The sequence below is a fragment of the Phoca vitulina genome, unplaced genomic scaffold (genome assembly GCF_004348235.1).
Source record: "Phoca vitulina isolate PV1807 unplaced genomic scaffold, GSC_HSeal_1.0 scaffold56, whole genome shotgun sequence".
Lineage (NCBI taxonomy): Eukaryota > Metazoa > Chordata > Mammalia > Carnivora > Phocidae > Phoca > Phoca vitulina.
Window position 1 is genome coordinate 3989600 of NW_022589759.1, and position 21389 is coordinate 4010988.

The 21389-nt window shown below is 52.4% G+C and overlaps 1 protein-coding gene across 1 annotated transcript in view; it reads right to left on the minus strand.

Moving 5' to 3' along the window:
- Window positions 1–5354: 5354 nt before the first annotated feature.
- CRISPLD2 (cysteine rich secretory protein LCCL domain containing 2) overlaps window positions 5355–21389 on the minus strand; it is a 60961-nt gene continuing 44926 nt past the window's right edge. The window contains exons 14-15 of the mRNA XM_032389935.1: window positions 16890–17023; window positions 5355–5906 (exon numbers count right to left, since the gene is read on the minus strand). Of these exons, the coding sequence (XP_032245826.1) occupies window positions 5852–5906; window positions 16890–17023 (189 nt within the window). The 3' untranslated portion in view covers window positions 5355–5851. The remainder of the gene's footprint in view (window positions 5907–16889; window positions 17024–21389) is intronic.

Sequence of the window (21389 nt, forward strand, 5' to 3'; positions counted from 1 at the left end):
CCAAAAAGGGAGCAGCAGTGCATCTACCAGCAAGGTGTCCAGAGAGATAAGATGCCCAACAGCTACTGTCACTCAGCCTGCAGGATAGGTTTCTACCTGTTGGATTGGGTTGAATAGTGTCCCCCTAAATTCATGACCTCCTGGAAGCCCCAAATGTGATCTTATTTTGAACTAGGGTCTTTGCAGATATAATTAGTTAGGGAGCTTGAGATGGAATCATCCTGGATTTAGGTTGGCCCTAAATCCATGACTGGGAGAAGGTCATGTGAAGATGGGGCAGAGACTGGAGGGGTGTGCTCACAAGCCAAGGAATGTCTGCAGCCACCAGAATCTGGAAGAGGCAAGGAAGGATTCTTCCCTAGAGCCTTTAGAGGGGGGTGCAGCCCTGCCCACATCTAGAGTGCAGATTAATGGCCCCTAGAATTGTGAAAGAATAAACTTCAGTTGTTTAAGCTGCCAGATTTGTGGCCATTTGTTACAGTGGCCCCAAGAAATTAATGCACCTGTGATAAGTTCCCAGGAGGGCTGCCCCTTGCTCGCTCAAGGCCCCTTCCCTCCTTCTCCCTCAGTAAGACCCCTTTCCAGGAGGAGCTACATTGTGCATGGTTAAAAATACACATATCTCCAAACTCCTTTATAGCTGGGAGCGGCTGTGGAACCCAATCCAGACCAATGGGGGTATAAGTCGAGATTTATTGGCCAAGACATCTGGGAAAACTATTTCTAAGTCACAGACTCAGGGGTTCTGCTTCCAGCAATGGCAGAAGGGCTATAGTCCAACCAACCATCCTATACATGGAGACCATAACCTCCAAAAAAATGTAAAATACAACTCCCTGATGCTTATCAAGAGAAGCAGACAGGTGGAAACGTAGGAGTCAACATTTGGAGGAAAGGAGATAGCACTGCATGAGTCTCACAGATTTTTCAACTTTTTGCCTGAAGACAGGCCCAGTCAGCACCATGCAGGGTTGGCTAAATGTCTGCTAAGAGCCTGAAGTCTTAAAGAACCAGAAAGCATAGCATCTAGAAAGGAGAGGGGAAACCCCAGAAAGGAGAGAGCCACAGGAGGGGAGCGTCCAAGTCTCTTGCTGACCCGTGAACCAGGCATGCAGAGAGCAGACTCCAAGCAGAGCAGCGAAGACCAACAAAACCTGAATGATTTCAGCTGCCAGACGTTGCAGTGGGGCAGTGTCTGGAATTTGAGTCCAGACAAGTTAATTTCCTACTCAAAGAATAACCATCTAGTCTCCATGATGCATTAGCACAATGTCCAAGATATAATCTGAAATTACTAGACATACAAAGAAATGTTTTTACAATGTCCATACTCAAGAGAAGGGGTCAGCAAATGATGCCTTGCAGGCTGGCCATCTGCTTTTAAAAATGAAGTTTTATGGGCGCCTAGGTGGCTCTGTTGGTTCAGCGTCTGACTCTTGGTTTCAGCTCAGGGCATGAACTCAGGGTCGTGAGATGGAGCCCTGTGTCGGTCTCCATGCTGGGTGTGGAGCCTCCATAAGATTCTCACTCTCCCTCTCCCTCTGCCCCCCCCCCCCGCCACGTGCACTCTCTCTCAAAAAAATTAAATTTTACTGGAACACACTCACGCTCATCCATTTATGCCTATCTATGGCTGCCTTCACACCACAAACACTCGGTTGAGGCTTCACGACAGAGATGCTACAGCTCATGATCCTAAAATATTTACTGGTTGGGTCCTTTAACAAAAAGTGTGTCGACTCTTGCTCAAGAGAAAATGCAATCAATGGTGAGTGATCCCACAATGACCCAGACATAGGAATTAGCTGACATATCTATGCTGAAGTCATAAAGGAAAATATCTTCAAAATAAATGAAAAAAAAAGAAAAATTTCATGGAGAATTAGAAAATTAGGAAAAGAACCAGATGGACATTCTAGGATGGAAAAATATCATATCTGAAATAAAAGGGACCAAATCAGATGCAGGAGGAAGAGGCTGCAGATCTGGGATGGGGGTGGCAGGAGAGGTTCCCCCCCCCCCAATGCCCTGCAGGGAGCTGCCAACAGGGTCATTTCCGTGGACTTGACCATGCACTTGTCAGAAACCAGTGTGCACCAGACATCAGTCATCCAATGTCTGTGATTTTTGCAATCCAGCTGCATAAGTGCTCATGCAATATTTTTAAATCCACATTTTCAAAGCCTAGGTATACACATTACAGAGAAAAGCTATCCTCACCATCAATGGAAAGAACATAAACGGGGTGCTGGGAATACAAAGGCTGAAGCGTTAATGGTAAGACGTAAAGATCAGCCAAGACCCTGAACCTCCCCCCATGGCTACAGTGACTTGGGACACCCGGGGACACATGACAGCAATCACCAAAAGAGGCTGATGCCCCCCCCTCCCCAGGTTCAGATGTGGAAGCCCTAACTCCCAACATGATTATATTTGGAGACAGGACCTCTAAGGAGTTAATTAAGGTTCAATGGGGGTCATAAGGGTGAGGCCTTGACCCAGTAGGACTAGGGGTGCTCGCCCAAAGTCCAGGACTCAGGGAGAAGGTGGCCATCTGCAAGCAAGAAGCGAGGCCTCGGGAGAGACCGACCCTGCTGCCACCTTGATCTCGGACTTCCAGCCTCTAGAACTGGGAGGGAATAAATCTCTGTTGTGGAAGCTGCCAGGTCTGAGCTGCTTTGTTGTGGGCGCCCGAGCAGACTCCTCGCTGACACACACGGTATGCTGGAGGGCCAGCAGCACTCGCGTCACTAGGAGCTCGTGAGAGATGCAGACTCTAGGGCCCCAGACCAGAGCCGCTGGACCGGAATCTGTATTTTTTCTGTCTTTCTTTCTTTCTTCTTTTTTTAGAGAGAGAGGGAGAGAGAGAGCGTGTGTGAGCAGGGGAGGGGCAGACAGGGAGAAAATCTCAAGCCGACTCCACGTCCAGCACAGAGTCTGACGCGGGGCTCGATCTCACGACCCTAAGATCATGACCTGAGCCGACATCAAGAGTCGGACGCTCAACCGACTGAGCCACCTGGGCACCCCCAGAATCTGCATTTTGACAAGCTCCCCGCCCCCACCCCATCCATACATAGTCTGCACACATTAAACAACATCTCTTCATCTCTTCCTGCTTATCGGATGGAGGTTTCCCCGAGGCGCCAGAAAATACTGCAGGGGTCAGCATCTCCCTGCCTCGGTGTGACATTCCTGGTAGAAGTTCCGAAAATAAAACAGCCAAGAGCCTTCGAGGGGGGTTGTAAACGTTTTATTTCGCAAACTGTTCAGATTTGTCCAAAAAAGATACGTCACAGAAACACTTTAGAAATCAAACCAGTTTTATTGAAACAACAGCAACGTGGTCCCTGTTCATGCAAAGCACACACACACACACAAATTTACAATAAACTTTTGTACATAGGAAGTAGTAAAATACATCATTTTTCATAGAAAAAAGCACACATGTAAGCTGTGGGCTGAGTGAGCCTACAGACAATATGAAAACCAGAACGTGATGGGGTAGAAATCTGAAGGAAACGAGAACTTTCCATTTTGGGGGCAGGAGACCCAGAAACAGTGTTGGCCTGATTTGTCATCTTTCTATGTGGGTTACGTGCCGATGGCATGATGGGTCCTGTTAACACACAAAATGAGAGGTGGTCTCTAATTACAGGGGGATAGACTTTGCAGCCTTGTTTCCATTTTCAGAAGAAAAATGGTTCCAGTTGCAAAATGTTGGTGAGTACGGAGAGGAGAACGAGTTCTGGCTCTGGGTGAGGACTGCCGATCCCGTGAGACCGGCTGGTTACTGAGGCGTCCAGCAACCGGGGGACTTGAGTTGAACGTGATGGGGTCCGCTCACACCAGACGTTTCAGGTTCTCCCTTGGGAAGGATGCTTCTGGGAAGAGCCCCTGGATGGTCGCGAATTCTAAAAACCCCAACCCTGCAGTCCCAACAAAGCCACAGACCACAAAAGGCTGGTGGCAGAACAGGGGCTGAGGAAGCAAGCGTCCAGCAGCACAACACCTAGGATCCAGAAGTTTCCAAGTACTCAGATCTTTGGGCTGTCACGAGACACATAACTGACAGGCTGACCAAATTCTTGTGCTCTGACATTTGGGGCTGAATCGTCAAAACCTATGAATTACTACGAGCCCACAGTGCACGAAGGAAAAACAGCTCTGCTAAGTTCAGCTCCGTTCAGCTAAGGGTAGCATTGCTCTTACCCAATTCCTAAAGGTGGAGGAAGGAAGCTATTTACCTCCAGTGTGTGCACGAGGGAGGAATGCTCTTGAGAACACATCAAGCTTACTTCCCCAAGTAGACTTCCTTGTCCGGACCATCTTGGTTTTGCTTTGTTTGGTTTGGTTTGTTTTTTTTTTAAACCCTCTGCTAGTTCCTTTGCCTTTGAAATATCTTGACGGAGGGTGAAATCAAATGTAAACCCGGCGTTCACAAAAGTGAGAGATCGGCCAGCCTCGTGGCGGAGGGTAGAATTTTACCTTCGGCAAAGCAATGCTATTTACAAAAAGGTATTTTATTTCACTGTGGGTTTTTGGTCTGGGCTCATGAAGAACTTTTATGAAGTGGGACCCAGAGAGCACCGCGCTCCTCGGAGCCCGAGGAGGATTTGGCAAGAATTGTTCCACAAAAACAGGAAGAGAAATCCTTCTAGAGTGTTACCATCTCTTGCTATTATACCGCAGGCTGGTTTCATAACCACAAACTGTTCTTCTTCCCAGAGCTGCTAACCTGGGCGAGGAATGTACTCAGGAATCCATTCCTCCCACTGCTAAAAACTAGGTCATCCGACGCATGGGGACTCTGCATATTTCATTGTTGCTTTTTAAAAGCAGCAACAAAACAGCCCTCCTTTGGCTGTTTGTAGACACCTCAGTGGAACCAACAGACACTAAGAGTTGAGAAAAAAAAGGGGGGAGGGTGTTGCCAACTGGCTGTTTGTAGACACCTCAGTGGAACCAAGAGATACTAAGAGTTGAGGGAAAAAAAAGGGGCGGGGGAGGGTGTTGCCAACAGAACCGCTGGCAAAGCAAAGACCCTGGTGGGGAAGGTGATGCATAAACCAGTCTGGGCTGGGCCAGGAGCCACACGGGGAGGGGGCAAAGAAAGGATCCTGGTTCATTTGTCCTCAAGGAGACCAAAGGTCACGGCAGCAAACAGACGGGCCACGTGGACAAAGGGAAGGACAAAGACAAGATAAATCTCTGGAGTTACTGTGGAACTCTAAATAAACCAGCACTGCTGTCTACAGAACCAGCCTGCTGGAGGCGGGGTGCTGGCGGGGGGGGGCGGGGGGGGGCCCGGGCCTCGCTCCCCCACCCCCTGGTTCCAGCCCATGTGTCTGACCAGCAAACATTACACCCATTTTTCTCCATTGGTAGGGATGGACTGTGTTTTCAAAGTTTTTAAATAACCACCTTGTACTCCATTCCTGAAACTCACCTTGCAGGCTCTCACTCTACCTCTTCCCGCCCCTGCATGCCTCCCCGGCGTGAGCTCCGAATCCCTCCATCTCCGAGGGCCTGGAACCCTCTCCCCACCGCCCACCTAGAAGCACCAGGGAGGAACGCCTTGGTGACCGTCCGTGCAGAGAGGGCACACAAATGGAGACCCTCGGCCTCAGCAGGACCAGTCACCAGCTGTCCGGCCGGGACCCCAAGGACGCTGTTTCTCCATGTGGTTCGAGACAAAGGCACAGAGGGTGTGACACCGAACGCCATTCAAAGGAAGTTTCCTGCCTCTCTATATCCCCAGCCCACCCCCCTCCCAAAATGACAAAAATAAAAAGCAAAACCCTGAAGCCCTCTTGAAGACGCACGCCCCCTTCTCCCCGGCGCTGGAAATTCACTGCCTGACAGCAAAGATCCGGAAGGCCTTTCCGTCTCGAGGGGTCCTCAAGCTGAAAAAGAAGGCAGAGGGCACATTACTGAAAGATCAGGAGGGCCTTCTACAGAGACCGGCTCTGGGAAGGGAGAGCGGGGTGCCCCCCATCCCCGAGGTGGGAGAACCGTGGCCGAGGGACAGAGGGACACCTCCCCGCGGCTGCTGGAAACACAGCTCCTGTCCCCGGGGCCGGGAAGAGCCGGCAGATTCCATTCTCTTTGCGAACGGGCCTGGGTCTGAATCTGGGTCAGGCCGGGCTGTGAAGTTCTTTTCTTTGAGCTCCATCTGGGTTTCGCTGGCCCCAGTCCGTCTGAACCGAGGGCACCCTCCGAGGCCTCTGCCTGGCGTTGGCTACCACCTGTCGACCTCCACGGTGGCCATCTGGCTGACGCTGAGCCGCGGTGACTGAAACAGCGCACGCCGACGGGGCCAGGACGCCGTGCCGAGCACCGCGCAAAGCACTGTGTACACGCCTTTTCACCTTCTTCCTCTGGTGGGTGCCATCAGTGACCTCGTTTTGCAGGTGAGAAAACAGCAGCAGTAGAAAGCAAGGACTTACTACCCAAGGTCACGCAGCTGGTAACAGTCATTCTCTCAAGGCAGGAGTTAAAGCCTTCGGCTAACTGAAGGCTTTAAAAACAAACAAACAAACAACTCTACTGATGGGGGCAGCTGGGTGGGTCGGTCGAGTGGCGGACTCTCGATTTCGGCTCAGGTCATGATCTCAGGGTTGTGGGAGCGAGCCCCGTGTCGGGCTCCGCGCTGAGCATGGAGTCTGCTTGAGATTCTCTCTCGCTCCCTCTGCCCCTCCCCTCCCAGCGCATGCACACTCAATACAGAAATACATAAATAAAAATTAAGAAACCCCAGCTCTACTGAGGTATAACATGCCATGAAATTCACCCTTTTTAAAGTGTACGATCCAGTGATTTTTAGTTATTTTATAGGGTTGTTCAGTCACCTCCACAAACCGGTTTTAGATGATTAGAATCACCCCAAAAGACTGTTCATGCCCAGTTTTAATCTGTTCCCCTCCCACTGGCCCCGGCAACTTCTGTCCGTGCAGATCTGCCTGTCCTGGACGTTTCACGTGAACGGGATCATACGATATGCAGTCTGACCGCCAGGCTTCTTTCGCTCAGCAGGATGGTTCTGAGGCTTATCCCATTTGGCAGTGTGATCCGTACTTCCCTCCTTTTTATGGCTGAATAATATTCCATCATAGGGATAGCCCACGTTTTCTTTAGTCATTCCCCAGCTGACGGATATATAGATTCTCTCCACTTTGGGCATCTATGAAAAATGCTGCTGGGAACGTTTGTGGGTGCACACTTGTAGGGACATGTTTTTCTTTTCGATATAGAGTGGCACCGCTGGGTCCATAGGTGAAACATATGTTCGCCTTTTTAAAAAGCTGCCCAACTGTTTTCCAAAGTAGCTGCACCATCTTACCTCCCCACCGGCCACACGTGAGGGGCTTGTGGGGGCTCTGCGTCCTCGCCAGCCCCCGTTGTGAGACGCACAGCTTGCGGTACACGAAGAGCCTCCCCATGCTTTGTATTCAGCAGCACAGTATCCTATCATATTAAAGTATTCCAACAGAGCTAACTGGGTCCCTACTCATGGAGCCTTAGTAGCTCCTAATATTTTGCTCTTGCAAACAATCCTACAGAGCGCAGCCTCGTCCTTGGGACTTTCCACACATGTATGAGAGCACCTGCAGATCGGCCCCGAGGAGTGGGATGGCTGGATCACAGGACACACGCATTTGTGATCTGGACAGCTTGCCAGACTGCCCTCCACAAGGGCCCCACCAATGGACAAGTCCTATCAACAGCGTGTGAGGCAGCCAGGGCAGCCCACGAGCTCGCCAGCCCGGCGTGGTATCCAGCTTTTGGTGCTCAGCCATTCAAAAGTGGGGCATGGTATCCACACAGAGTTTTCACTTGCATTTTGCTCATTATGAATGAGTTTGAGCATAAGATTAACAGCCGAGCCTTGATTTAAGCATGATTTCCTGTAAGAGTCTCCCCTCCAGCTGCAACTGCCAGACCAGACAGATGGCCTTTGCCCTCTCAGATGGCTCGGGAAGGGTAGCAATCCTCGGGAAGCAGGCTGCTTGGAATTCCTGGTTGTTTTCCCCCTCTCCCCATGGCAGCTCTGTGCTTCTGGCTACCCTGGGACTGAACTTTTGAAACGTGTATCAGATGGGAGCACTTGGCGAGATGGGGCCGTAAGCAAGAGCCAGGCGTCCAGACAGAGCAGAATGCTGGGCCGCCGGCCTCCGCACCCGCAGCTCCCCACCAGACCGCGGACGGAGGGAGTGGCCGTGCCGGGGCTGGGGTTACCCCGGCTGCCCTGCTGGTTTCTGGAAAGCTCAAGTTCCAGGGCCCTCCTCAGGCCTTTGGGCTGCAAGATTTCCCCAGATTCTCTGCCCGAATGAACAGTCTGGGAGAGCCACCCAGAGCCACAAGGTTCTCAGCTACTCCTCACGGTGGGCAAGCCACACTGGGGGAGAATACCAAGGTCTGTGTCTCTGACTTACTACTGTAAATTCTAGAGATGAGGCAGCGGCTTCTCCCCATCACAGGGCCCCAAACCACCCAGGGACCAGACGGCCAGTCAGGCTGTCATCCGGACAAGTGCCCCAAGCTACCTACGAAGCATCCCCATTGAGCAGCCCATCCACCTCGGAGGCAAAAAGCAGAGCCTGCTGAACGGGGTGTGTATTTCTTAACACATCAGACCAGTGGGCTGACACTGCCGAGGGTGTCAATGTGACAAGTGTCAGGCTCATCCACTGTCTCAGGCGGAGAATTCCTCTGGGTTTGGGCTACTCAAAAAGGCCTTCGGGTGGGTCCCCATTCGTTTGTACCTCAAACGCCGACTGAGCCCCGTCCTGCCGGCCGAGTCGGCGGCTGTGCGTGTTTGATGAAGAGTGGGTGTGATTGATAAACTGTAAGCCAGCCTTCCCACCCGCCATTCCTAAGCCTTGCCCTCCAGTCCCGATTCTCTCCTTGGGTTGGTTGTAACTACCACACACACAAGAAGGGAGTGTCTGTTGGCATGGCATTGAACCATTTTAATAAAGGGTTTAAATAATTTTCATAAAAAGTTTTGAAAAAAATCATTCAATGAGTTCTGAACAAATTTCTGAACTCGGCAATCTGTCTGTCATCCAACCGGTGTGCAGCTGAGCACCTACTATGTGCTGGGCTCTGGGCTGTGTGTTGGGGACATGGGTTAACAGAACTGATGAGGTTCTTGCTTTCACAGACCTTAGGCTGGGGGTGGGAGATAACAGCTAAATATGGGTAAGAGATCATCTCAGAGAGTGACAGGTCCTGGAAGTAAAACCACACAGGGAAAGGGGACTGAGGTGAGGCAGGGCAGGGATGAGGGATGCAGAATAATGGGGCCAGAGTAATGGGACCGGAGCAGGGCAGGGGTGAGGGATGCAGAGTCATGGGACCAGAGTCATGGGACCGGAGCAGGGCAGGGGTGAGGGATGCAGGGTGATGGGACCAAAGCAGCGTGGGGAGGCAGCAGCTGTGAGTCAGGCTGAATGACCAGGGGACACCCCCAGCAGCTGGGGGGGGGGTGGGATTCAGGGTCAGGTGACAATGGGTGCAAAGGCCCTGGTCTCAGTGCAACCCCGGAATGGAGAGGCGAGCCAGTGAAGGGTCTCAAGGAGGGACAACGCATCGAGAAGGTGGCGGGACAGGCAAGGATTGCATCCACTGTGACCTTGCGCGGTAAGGGAAGGGGCTTTCATTCTTGCCGCCAAAGAAGCCGCTGGGGGCAGATCTAACCCGGAACAAGCCATACTTCCCCGCGGAAAGAGACCGTCTGGCGCTGTGACCAATCTACTAAAAGGAAGTTATCTTAAGAAACTGTTGGGAAAGTACAGGGCTTGTGCAAAGATGTTCTCTGCCGTGTTGTTTATCACAGCAAAGCAAAAAAAAAAAAAAAAAACACAACCCAGCCCGGATGTCTGTCAACAGATGTGTGTCTGCCCACACAAGGGAAGAGGATGCAGCCACTGAAACATTGGGTGGCTACATGGGTCGTGGCCTGGGAGCACATTCAAGCGGTTACTGACTGGGAAAACCAGTTAACCTAACAATACACAGAGTCTGATCCCTTTTGGGTAAAAACAAAAACAAGAAGGTGTTTGTGAACAGAAAAAAATCTGGAAGGAAACACACCAGAATGTTGACACTGGGTGTGGGATTTTCAGTGATCGTAATCTCTTGAAATTATCTTCTTGAAGTTTCTTAAAATTAAGATTTTAATCTCTTAAAATTGATTTCTTAAAATTACTTTAAAATTAGAATTATTTATTGAGGTCTCCCAAATTTTAAAAAGAAGAAAAGGAAAGAAGGGAGGAAGAGAGAGCCCACACAGAAGACCCTCGCAGAGCTGGGGAGAACCAGCACTGGCCGGGAAGCCCCGAGGGGGGCCCCTCCAGCTGACTCCAAGCACGCAGAGTGCTCATCTGTTGGGGCTGAGCTGTGACAAGGGCGCTCTGGGAAACGTCCAGTGTCTGCAGCCTCAGGGGGTCACAACTCAGCCCTGGTGAGTGGTTTGCAGCGGGAACGCACCCCTGGGAGCCGGCAGCTCTGCCCCCCCTCACTGCCCGCCGGATGCCACCTAGGTCCTTATGTAATCTCACCCTGTGCACCCCTCGAGGCCATCCTTTGAGATCCCTAAGGTTCTCGCCGCTTACAGAAAGGGAACCAAGGCTCTGAGAGATGATGCGATTTGCCCCAAATCGAACACCTTGTTCCAGGTGCAGCTGGGATGTGGACCCAGGTGTGTCGAGGCCCCTAACCATGATCCTGAGCAGTCAGGCTGTGGCCACGCCATCTCCGAGGGCGACATCGGCCCACCCCAGGTCCCGGAGGGAGAGGGGAGGTTGCAGGTCCGCAAGGAGCAGCAAACATTGGACTGCGTCCCGGAGCTGCCGGTGAAGGTCACTCAGGGAGGGACTGATGGCCCTTTGGCGCCAGACCACCCAGACTGCAATGACAGTACAGCATGGAGCTCCCAGCGTGGGGCGGCCCGTCCTGGGAAGGACCTCGGGCTTGCCCACGAGCTGGCAGCTCGCTCCACAGAGTCACAGAACCCAGCGCCCAAAAGACTGCAAGAAAGGAACCCTTCACTGCCCTCCTGGCTTTTTAAGTGTGCGATTTCTTTTTAATTAAGAAATATCATTTCTAGGGGCGCCTGGGTGGCTCAGTCATTCAGCGTCTGCCTTCGGCTCAGGTCATGATCTCAGGGTCCTGGGATCGAGCCCCGCGTCGGGCTCCCTGCTCGGCGGGAAGCCTGCTTCTCCCTCTCCCACTCCCCCTGCTTGTGTTCCCTCTCTCGCTGTGTCTCTCTCTGTCAAATAAATAAAATATTTAAAAAAATATATATCGTTTCTACATATACGTGTTCATATACATATTGATACGTATATATGTATGTGTATAGATGTTTATGTGTTGTGTAGGTATTTTGTTTGTTTCAAAGATTCAAACCCTGTTCTCCCAGAGTCTCATCTGTTTACTGAACTTCTGAGAATTCAAGAGTCAGACAGACACAGCTTCAGATCTTATCTGTAGGACCTTGGTTATTAGTCCATTTCCCTGAGCCCGTTCTCACATCTGTAAAACAGCGTTCGTGGAAGCCCCACTCCTTAGGGACTGGGAAGAGGACGCGAGCTCGTGCAGGGCAAGCACCGGGGTCGGTGCGTGCATTCAGCACGAGCTGTTTCATCCTTCCTACGCGGTTTAAACCATGATCTCCCCTCAGGGAAAGGATGGTGTGCCTGGTGTGCGGCGGGGCCATGCACGGAGATGAATGCACTACACCCACAAAGCCCAAACCCCGTCAAACCCCTTCCCCTTATTTCATGAAATATAAAAATATCCTTTAGGGAAAAGAGTTTCAGAACACTGTGTGCAGCATGATCTCCGTCTTGATTTTTAAGCGTGTTGTATGTGCCCCAGGGGGAAAAGGCTTGGAAAGCTGTAAATGAGCAATTAACAGAGGTTAACAGGGCACCTGTGGGGGACTCTTATTTTCTACTCCTGAGACTTATTATTTAAATAGTAAGTACGTATTTCTTTTCTAATAAATAGTTTAAAGATAGAAACAAGTGCACCCTCGTACTGAATGCTCCCCTGGCCCCTCCTGGGCAGGGCCTGTGGCCCAGGCTCAGGGACCTATCTGTGGTGTGGAGTCACGTGTGCTGGGGAAGAGCACGGGGGCTGGGGTAGGTGGTCTGGATTCGATCATGGCTCTGTGGCTTGCTGGCTGGGTGACCTTGAACAAGTCACTTAACCTCTCTGTGCCTCCCTTACCTTGCTGATAAAGTGGGGCTAACTGGGGTCCCCACCGCATGGGGCTGTTGGGGGGATTCGATGAGCTACTGCGTGTGCAGATCTTAGAGGGTGCGGGAGGGGGCAACCCACCCATTTGCACAGCAGAGGGAACCTGACCCCCAGCCGCGGTCCAGCTGGCTTGGCGGAGAGGGCAGAGCTCATGCCATCTGGAAACAACAGCTTAATGGTTTCTGCTTCTCCGAGTTTCTGGATACACAGAGATTTTTAGACACCCAACCCTTAAGAGTCCCAGAGCTGGGCTGCCCAGTAGAGGAACCAACCAGTCACAGTGGCTACTGGGCACTTGAGATGCGACTCGCCCAAACTGAAAATGTGCTGTGTGTGCACCATACACACTAGATCTCCAAGATCTTATTTATTAAAAAAAAAAAAAAAAAGCATATTTCTTATCAATAACTTTCTATTAATACGCATTAGAATGGTAATATTTTTGATACACTGAATTCAATCAAATATATTCTAAATTTTCCCTTCTTTTTACTTTTTACTGTGTCTACTAGAACATTTAGAATCCCGTGTGGCTCACAGTTAAGTGAGTGCTGGACGTGTCCCAGGAGGTCTGCGCCTGCCACACAGAAGCTGCCCCACGAACGTGACACGAATAGCCCTCTTCTGGATGGAAGTCCACCTACATACAGACCTTCTACCTCTGTATTACGTTTGTTAAAACCAAGTGACCAAGAATGCTATCTGTCTTCGTTGGTCTATTTCCCAATCTCCTTATGAAATCGGTCTTAAAAAATGGTCCTGGTCTAGGAAAAATTCCTGAACTGATATTCATCCAGATATCCAGCTTCTTTATGAGAATATTCCGGCAAACCCTGGTCCCAATGTCAAAAGCTCTTCTTGACAACCTTTCCTTTCCTCTGCTATCCTTTGCGGATATGTGTGAGAAAGAAGATTCCTGTCCTCCCACAGTGTTCCAGCTCTGCATACTCGTCTTTCAAAACTCTCAGGATATCCTCTTCTAGAAAAAGACCACTGCTAAACCAAAGCCACTTTGCAGCCGGACTGACTTTTGGCCCATGTGCTGAGAATTCTTTTCAGGAGGCTTTTGTTTGCTCGCTTGATTGAAGGATTCCCTAAATTTAGAATGAAGTTTGCTGTGCACAGGTCCCAGAGTGTCCAGCATCCACAACTCCCTTGGGACCGACTGGGACCGCTCTCGGGTACCAGCAGACGTTGGGGACAGAGCCACCCTCTAGCCCCAGGCTTGGTTCCCACAGTCCCTAATGGGAACAGGCTCTGGGGAGATTTCTCAGTCCTGGTCTCGGTGCAGAGGGCTGCTGAGGTCCCCATCAAACAAGGGGCGGGTGGGGCATGGGTGGAATCACGTCACCAAGGAGGAGACTCCAGCTAGTGAGATTGGGCCCTGCTTCATGTGCTCAGCTGCCTGCCCTACCCCAGAACAGTGATGCCCGGGGCCCTGCAACGGCAGTGGTCATTTCTCTTGTCAGCTCCAACCCCACTGGGTGACACGCCCCACCTGGGCAGAGACCAGCTGCATGTTCCCTGCTGGATCCCGGTGCCTGGGACATCGTGCGTGCTCGCCAAGCGTATGACCCCTGATGGGTGAGCGTGCAATGGAAGGATGGATGCAAGGATGAAAGAGTGAGATCCTGCAAGATGTTTTCCCCCTTGTCCCAAAAGACAATCCACGCAGCCTATTTCTTACGTACAAGTCACTTGGCCCTGCGTGCAAGAACCACCTGCGGTGCGCAACAGACCTTGTAAGTGCTACCATAGCCAAGAGGGCCCTGGATTCATCGGGCACTTACAGTGAGCCACCAGGCAGTGCTCGGCACAAACCATCTCAGTGATCCTCACGGCAACCATGTGGCAGAGGAGAGACCAAAGCTTGGGGAGACTGCCTGCCCAAGGACACCCAGCTGGCGAGCAGGGGAGCAGGCTCCCAAATGCCTGCACCCTCCTGGCCTAGCCTCTCCCTTCTGTGTGTGCAGGGTGGCCTGTGTCATTTCGACACCCATGGACCCCAGCACTGGTCCTGGTAGCCCATGAGAATGAGTCCGAATTGCAGAGTATCAGAGTCCCCCACGGTGCCTGTGTGTGCAGGGGATGCGACCACCCTCACGTCATCGTCCCGCCTGCACCAGGACCCCTGGGAGTCGTGTTCACACAGATCGCAGAGCCCAGTCCCGGAGCTTCAGACTCCACAGGTCTGGGGAGGGCCCGAGAACCTGCTTTTCTAGCAAGCTCCGAGCTGATTTGGATTCTGCTGGTCTGTGGGGGCCGGTGTGAGACCTACTGCCTTACCACTAACCCCAGGGCGTAGGTGTTATCACCTTCCCCTTTATAGGTGGGGAAACTGAGTCACAAGAGAGCGAGTCCAAGGAGGAAGGGAAGCGGGATCTCAACTCTGGAGATGCTGGAGAAACTCCCTAGAACCCTTCTGAATAGCGCAGTGGGCAACGCCACTTCTGGGCCTGGGAAAGCCTGCCTGGAAGGTGTTTATAATGATGATGGCGATGCTGGGCGGGTCACTTGGGGAGAGAGAAAGAACGACGGGTCTCAGGGGGCAGGGAGGCTGACAGTGGGAAAGAAGCCACTCTGTGGACCCGTCTCAGACACCCACCTGCGGGGGCCACACATTAAGCCGCGTGGCTGCCCTCAGGGAGCCGCTCAGGGATGAGCTGGGCAGTGAGCCCGGAGGCCAGCCCGCCACCTTTCTCAGCAAGACCGTTTCCTCTTCGAGGGGTACAGATAACTCAACAGAGTGCTGTCCTGGGACTTCTTCCCAGCCTGGCCAGGAAATGCCACCTAATCAGCTGCCTCATTTCCCTCCCATTAAATCAGTGGAATTTCCCTTCATTAAGCTTTTCCCAAACAAAGATTGCCCATGCTGAAGAAGATGCAGACGCTGCTCGCTCTAGCGTCGGGGCTCAGGACAGAGTTCCTGTGTGGGCCCTGGGGGGGGTCTTCGTGCCACTATGCAGCGTCCCCATGAGCAGCACCATCCTGACGGGAGGATGGGGGGTGCCACGAAAGCCTAAGCTTCTGGGGGCCTGGCACGTTTTGTGTTCTTGATTTTATACTCCTTTTCAAAAGAAGGGCCCTCAAATATAAAATTTCAGCACTCCCCTCTGTTATGAGCTCAGCTGTGTCCCCCAGACCCCATTCCTGTGTTTAAATCCCAGCCCCCGATGCCTCAGAATGGGGGGAGACAGTAGTTGGAGAGGGTCTTTGAAGGGATAATGAAGTTAAACATGAGGTCACGAGGGTGAAGCTCGATCCAATCTGACCAGTCTCCTTAGAGGAGGACAGTAGGACACCGAAGAGCACAGAGGGAGGACCTTGTCAGGACACAGGGAGAAGGCGGCCGTCTACACACCCAGGAGAGAGGCCTCAGGAGGAAGTCCTCCCCACCCACGCCTTGATCTGGGACTTCCAGCCTCCAGCCCTGCAACGTCTCTGTACCTTGCCCCACCAGCCCTGAGAACAACTCTACCCCCAAGAGGGATCTGCCCCGGGGAAGGCGAGTCATGAGACCCATTTCACAGACACAGGAACTGAGGCTCGGGAAAGTCTGGTGCCTTGTGTGAGGTCATGGGGCTCTCAAGAGGAAACCCCAGGACTGGGGCCTGGATCCCTGGGCTGTGAGGCCTGGGAGGTGCTTCTGTGGACAACAGGGACACAGGTGAGGATGAGCAGCATGTGCCAGAAGATAAACTGGCAGCCTGAGGCCGTTCTGGAAAGGCATATGAAGCCTCAGACGTTTGCACGGTCTTTGATCTAGGAATGTCACTTCCAGGGACTTCCAGAAACAAGCATTGGCAGGTGCAGACATTCCCCCGTGAGGATGGTCATCACAGGGATGATCAGCCCCCCAGGATGGAAAAGTGCTGGGCTGCCCAACCAGGAAGTGAGGTGCAGGGGGCCCACTGGATGCGACTGTGTGGGGTCACCAGCAGGGACACGGGGGTGGGGGGTGGACTTAGGAGCAGCCTTGATGATCTATTCAGTGAAAGTACAGAGTACTAAACTCTCCTCTCCTTAGGGCCTGTTGCTCTCAGCTACCAGACAGCCACTGGATTAATCCTCAGGCAATCTGTGAGGCCGAGACCAGTGCTGTCCCCATATCACAGGTGAGAACACTGAGGCGCAAGGAAATCAGGTGGCTGGCTCTCGGGCACAAAGCTGGTGAGAGGCGGAGCTCCAGGCCCCTTGCTTTTACTTCTGTAACAGATGTAACTATACTATCGTTAACTACAGAGAACCACTGTGTCACCATAAATTGATCCCATTTGTTTTCTTTGCGTACACGCCAAGTAAAAGGACCAGAGGAAGACACACCACAAGTCTCACGGTAACTGCCCCAGGTGACAGGTTATGGATGATTGTTATTCTTTGGGCTTATGGGACGCTTCTAAATCTTCTACAAAAACATATATTGTCACAGAAAAAAGTTCTTAGTTTTAAAACAGAAAGGAAGAGAAAAGAACAGGCTCGTCTTGGGTATTCTGGTAGGAATGAGCGCAAGCCTGCCCAAGTTCTACTCCCAAGGTCAAGGTCATTGGCTTCCCTCCCGGCTGCCTCAGGGGCACCCTTGGTGGACCCTGGGTGTCAAGAGCCAGAGAACGCAGCCCTACCTTTCAGACTGGACTCCATTCCTGAGCGAGCCCACGTAGGTCTTCTTCTTATCCACGGGCATCACGTCCACATAACCCCCGCTCTCGTTCGGGATGACTCCCGCATGCACGGCCGTCTTGCAGACGCTTGAACTCTGAAAGCGCCAGAAGAGCCATGGTCAACGTCAAGGATGCCGCGTTCCCGGGCGAGGCCCTGCTGCTGCCAACCAGTTCTTGGTGGCCTGGTCGGGGATGAGGGGGAGTGTCAAGTCACCTCTAGGAAATACCCATCATCCCCTTGATTCCTTAGGGGTCTCTCCAGAGAGACCTGGCCTCCTTCATTCGTTCATGCATTCATTTATTCAGCAAGTATTTTGTGAGCACCTACTAGTGCCACGCATTGTGCTAGATGCAGGAAGACTCAGCAGGGAACACAATAAAGACTTGACCTTCATGCAGCTGAGGGAGCCTGACAAGTAAATACGCAAACAAGCAACTCTGCCTGTGAAGAAAATAAAACCAGCTCATGAGATAAAGTGACTGGGTGGAGACACTCTTAGAACATTTAATCCGGGAAGACTGCTCTTGGTGTGACAGTGGAGCTTAGATTTGGAGGACAAAAAGGAATGGGTCACCGCCTAGGAATATCTCTGGGAAGAGCATCCCACGCAGAGGGGACAGCCTGTGCAAAGGGTGTGGGGTAAGAGTGAACTTGTCATGTCCGAGGAACGGAGGGCGGGCCAGGGTGGCTGGAACACAGAGGCAGGTGGAGTGTGGCGGGACAGGTGGGAGAGGTGAATGGAGCCCATCCCGTGGGGCTGTGAGGACCGCAGGGGGAGTTGAGGCTTATTCTAGGGGCCAAGGGAGCCGCTGGCTTTCAAGTAGGGGCAGGGTGTGCTGTTTTCCAAGGTTACCAAGTAGTCCAATTCCTGGGTAATAAACCCTTGAGTTAAATTTTCATTAGGGTCTTTAGTTATCCAATAGAAAAATGATCCTCAGGATGGAATGTCTGAGACTAATTAATCACCATTTCTCAAACTGGGGAGATTCATTCAGGGGTTGGGCAGCCGGTCCCCACTCACCCTGACGGGCTGATTCAGAGTCACCCCCGACAAGGGCCAGGTGACTGAGGCACACTCAAGGTGAAGTACCACGTGGGGGACCCTCTCCTGCCACTTCTACGATCCTGTCATCCAGCCTGGGGTAAAAAGCCAACCCTGGCCTTGGCAGGGGGAGTCAGTCTTTACCGCAACCCAGAGCCCCTGCAGCATCTTTACATGGTGACGGCGCCCGATGCCACAGGGCTGGCTTTGCAGATGCGGGGCGGGGTGGGGGTGCACAAGCGGGGACTGTCGGCAGCTTCCGGAAAGTGGGAAAGGCACGGAAACACAGGGGGGGGCTCTCCAGAAGGAATGAAGCTCTGCTGACAGCCTGACCTGCGCCCAGGGAGGCCTGTGCTGGGCTTCTGACCTCCAGACCGCGCGAGAGAAAGGCCACGAAGTTACTAAGTCTGTGCTCATCTGTCACAGCGGCCATAAGAAACCCATACAGCTTCTGACCACTGTCTCATGACCAAAATGTTCCACTGATGAGGCCCCTTAAGTGTGATGACTTCCAAAGAGTCAGAAAACAAAGTCACCAGGAGAATGGCCCCTGAGACATCGATAACATGTTGAGTCACACTGACGGAACCAGCTGCTCAATCTAGCTCAGCAAGTTGCCAAATTAAAGTCAGACGGACGTCTGCAGGGCAGACTCTAGTCCTGCCTTCATTCATGACCTAGTGACCTGCAGCCGTGACCGTGGCCATCAGCAGGGGCTCAGCCTGCAGACTCCGTGTGTGTCGAGGAGGGGGCGGGGGGACGGTGCTTTGTGCAGGGAGTGGAGGCGAGGCCACGGCGGACCATGACCCAAGTTTGCAAACACCAACAGGTGATGGTCACTCTGTAGGAGGGGGGTCTGGGCTTGGCTGTCTCTCAAGGCCACCCGTCTGCACAGTACCTGGGACCCTGTAATCACCTGTGGGGTGACTCGGGTCCCAACCACTGGTTAACCCAGCCAGCACCTCCTTTGTGAAGAGAGTAGGCTGAGGAAGAATCCTGTATGATTCTGCTCACATGGGGCATCAGAAGTGGTCAAGTCCGCACCCTGAGCTGCACTTTGAGCGGGACAAGCAACCCGTCGAGCAGGTTCTTAACACCAGACGGGAGTGAACGGATTCAAGTGGGCTCCTTGAAAATCCTGATTTGAAATCTCACATGGATTTGAAATCTCACACGTTGGGAGCCCGGGGCAATCCCTCTCAGGGACCCCCTCCAGGTGGTGAGCTCCTGCCCCCTTCCTTCAAAACCAGGTCCTGCCGGAGAAGCCGGGTCCCTGGGAAGTGCATCGTGCTGTGCAAAGTGCAGAGTCTGAGAGCCCGAGCGAACTCTCACACCGAGGACCTAAGAACGGGGATGCTTGCTTTCTGTGACTGAGTCGCTTGAGTCACTGAAGGCAGGTATGACCCTGCGCCAACGCATCTTTCCTTCTCCGATAAACAAACGAATGAGGACAGGGCTCCTTAGCGAAGTGGGCTCTGGGGGATCTGGGAGGCCCCAGAGTTGCAGGTCAGCAAGAACTTCCCTGATTTTAGCGCCGAATGTGGGAAACCCCAGGGAAGTGGGGACAGTTGGTCACCTTGTCTGTATGAGGAAGCCTTTTTAACTATCCCCCTGGAAAAAGGATCCATAAGTTTCCAGTCCTCCAAAGGATTTGTGCCCCCCAAAGATTCGGAAGCAATCCATTTGCGGGCATCTCAGAGAGAAAGGGAGGCTTGAGAATTCCTCTAAACGCACTTCTAGGGGCGGTGAGCTGTGTGGGTACAAACGTGCTTGCTGTTCTCACCGGCAGGCATTTCTTCTGTCTCTCTGGCTATTGCTCACTCCGCTGACTGAGTTACCAGACAGGAGGCCTGGGGCCATTTCGGCTGCAGCACCCGGAGGGACCCGAGCCCGCCTCCAGCAGGCACATCCTCAGGACTAAACACTGCCAAGAGGTGCTACACTCTGGTTTTGTGCCCTCTGGGACAGTCCTTTGCCTCCTGTCCCCAGAGGATTTCTGGACACCAGTGGTACAGAAATTTTCTGTGATACCATCAAGCTGTGGGCCATGAGTATGAAAACCTCACGGGGACAGCCAGATCTTTCTCACGAGATAGGCACGGCTATCGTCCATTATCAACACACACCTCTTCAAGCAACTGCAACATTGGCAAACCCTGTCTTCCCCTTTCTTTTTTTTTTTTTTTTTAAGATTTTATTTATTTATTTGAGAGAGAGAGAATGAGAGAGCACATGAGAGGGGGGAGGGTCCGAGGGAGAAGCAGACTCCCCGCCGAGCAGGGAGCCCGATGCGGGACTCGATCCAGGGACTCCAGGATCATGACCTGAGCCGAAGGCAGTCGCTTAACCAACTGAGCCACCCAGGCGCCCTGTCTTCCCCTTTCTTACCCCTCCTCTCACTTCGTCCAACACATGAGGAAGCAAGCTTCCACAAAGATACAGGTTGTCCACTTTCTCTTCTTAGGGCCTGAGCAACGCAAATTTATTAACAGTTGCCATCAGCAGAAGTCTGGTCTGAGAGAGACTAGAGCCCATCCTGTCTCCACCACTTGTCTGCTAGGTGGCCTTGAATGACCTGTTTTAACCCCAAGAGCCCCTATTTTCTCAATACAAAGGGGGGGTCATCATAGGTAACATTTTCGAGCATTTACCAAGGCAGGCCCTGTTCTATGAGCTTCCCGTGTAGTGATGAAGAAATCTCTCAATAACGCTGCAAGGTAGGTATTATTATCCTCTCTGAACAGATGGGTGGAACGAGGTTCAGGGAGGTTAAGTGACTTCCCCCAAATCACTCAGCTGGCAAACAGCGGGGCCCAGACTGCCCCCACCCCCGAGCCAGCAAGCTGCCCACCATTCCTTATGGGACAGCAAGCGCCCAAGAGGACTATCTGGAAGACGCGACAAGCTCAGGGGCTGAATGCAGGCTTGCTGAGGCAGCACTCAGTAGATATTAGTTAACTTGTCACCATCACTCTCACCGTCACCATTATTGAAAACGCTCAAGGGACTTCCGTCCCGGAATACCAACATCAGCAGCATCTGGGAACTTGTTAGAAATGCAGATTCTCTGGCTCTGCTCCAGACTCCCTGAGTCAGAAAGGCTGGGGTGGGGCCCAGAAATCTGTTTGAACAAGCCCTCTGGGGGATTCTGATGTGTGCCCAAGTGTGAGAACTTATCCAGCCGCCGAGAGATAAGAAAACCGAGGCTCAGAGTAGGAGAAAGGCTCACCCACGATCTCACAACCGGGTCTTAAACTCACATCTTGTGACCCAGACTTTGCTCTTTGGGCTACACCCTGTTGCTTCTCCTGCCTGCAGCTCACCACGAAGGGAGCGGGCTGCCAAGTAATGCACTCCCGGTAAGCAGGCAGGAACGGCAGCACTATTAGGCCCTTCGAAGATCTGGAGACAGCTCTCC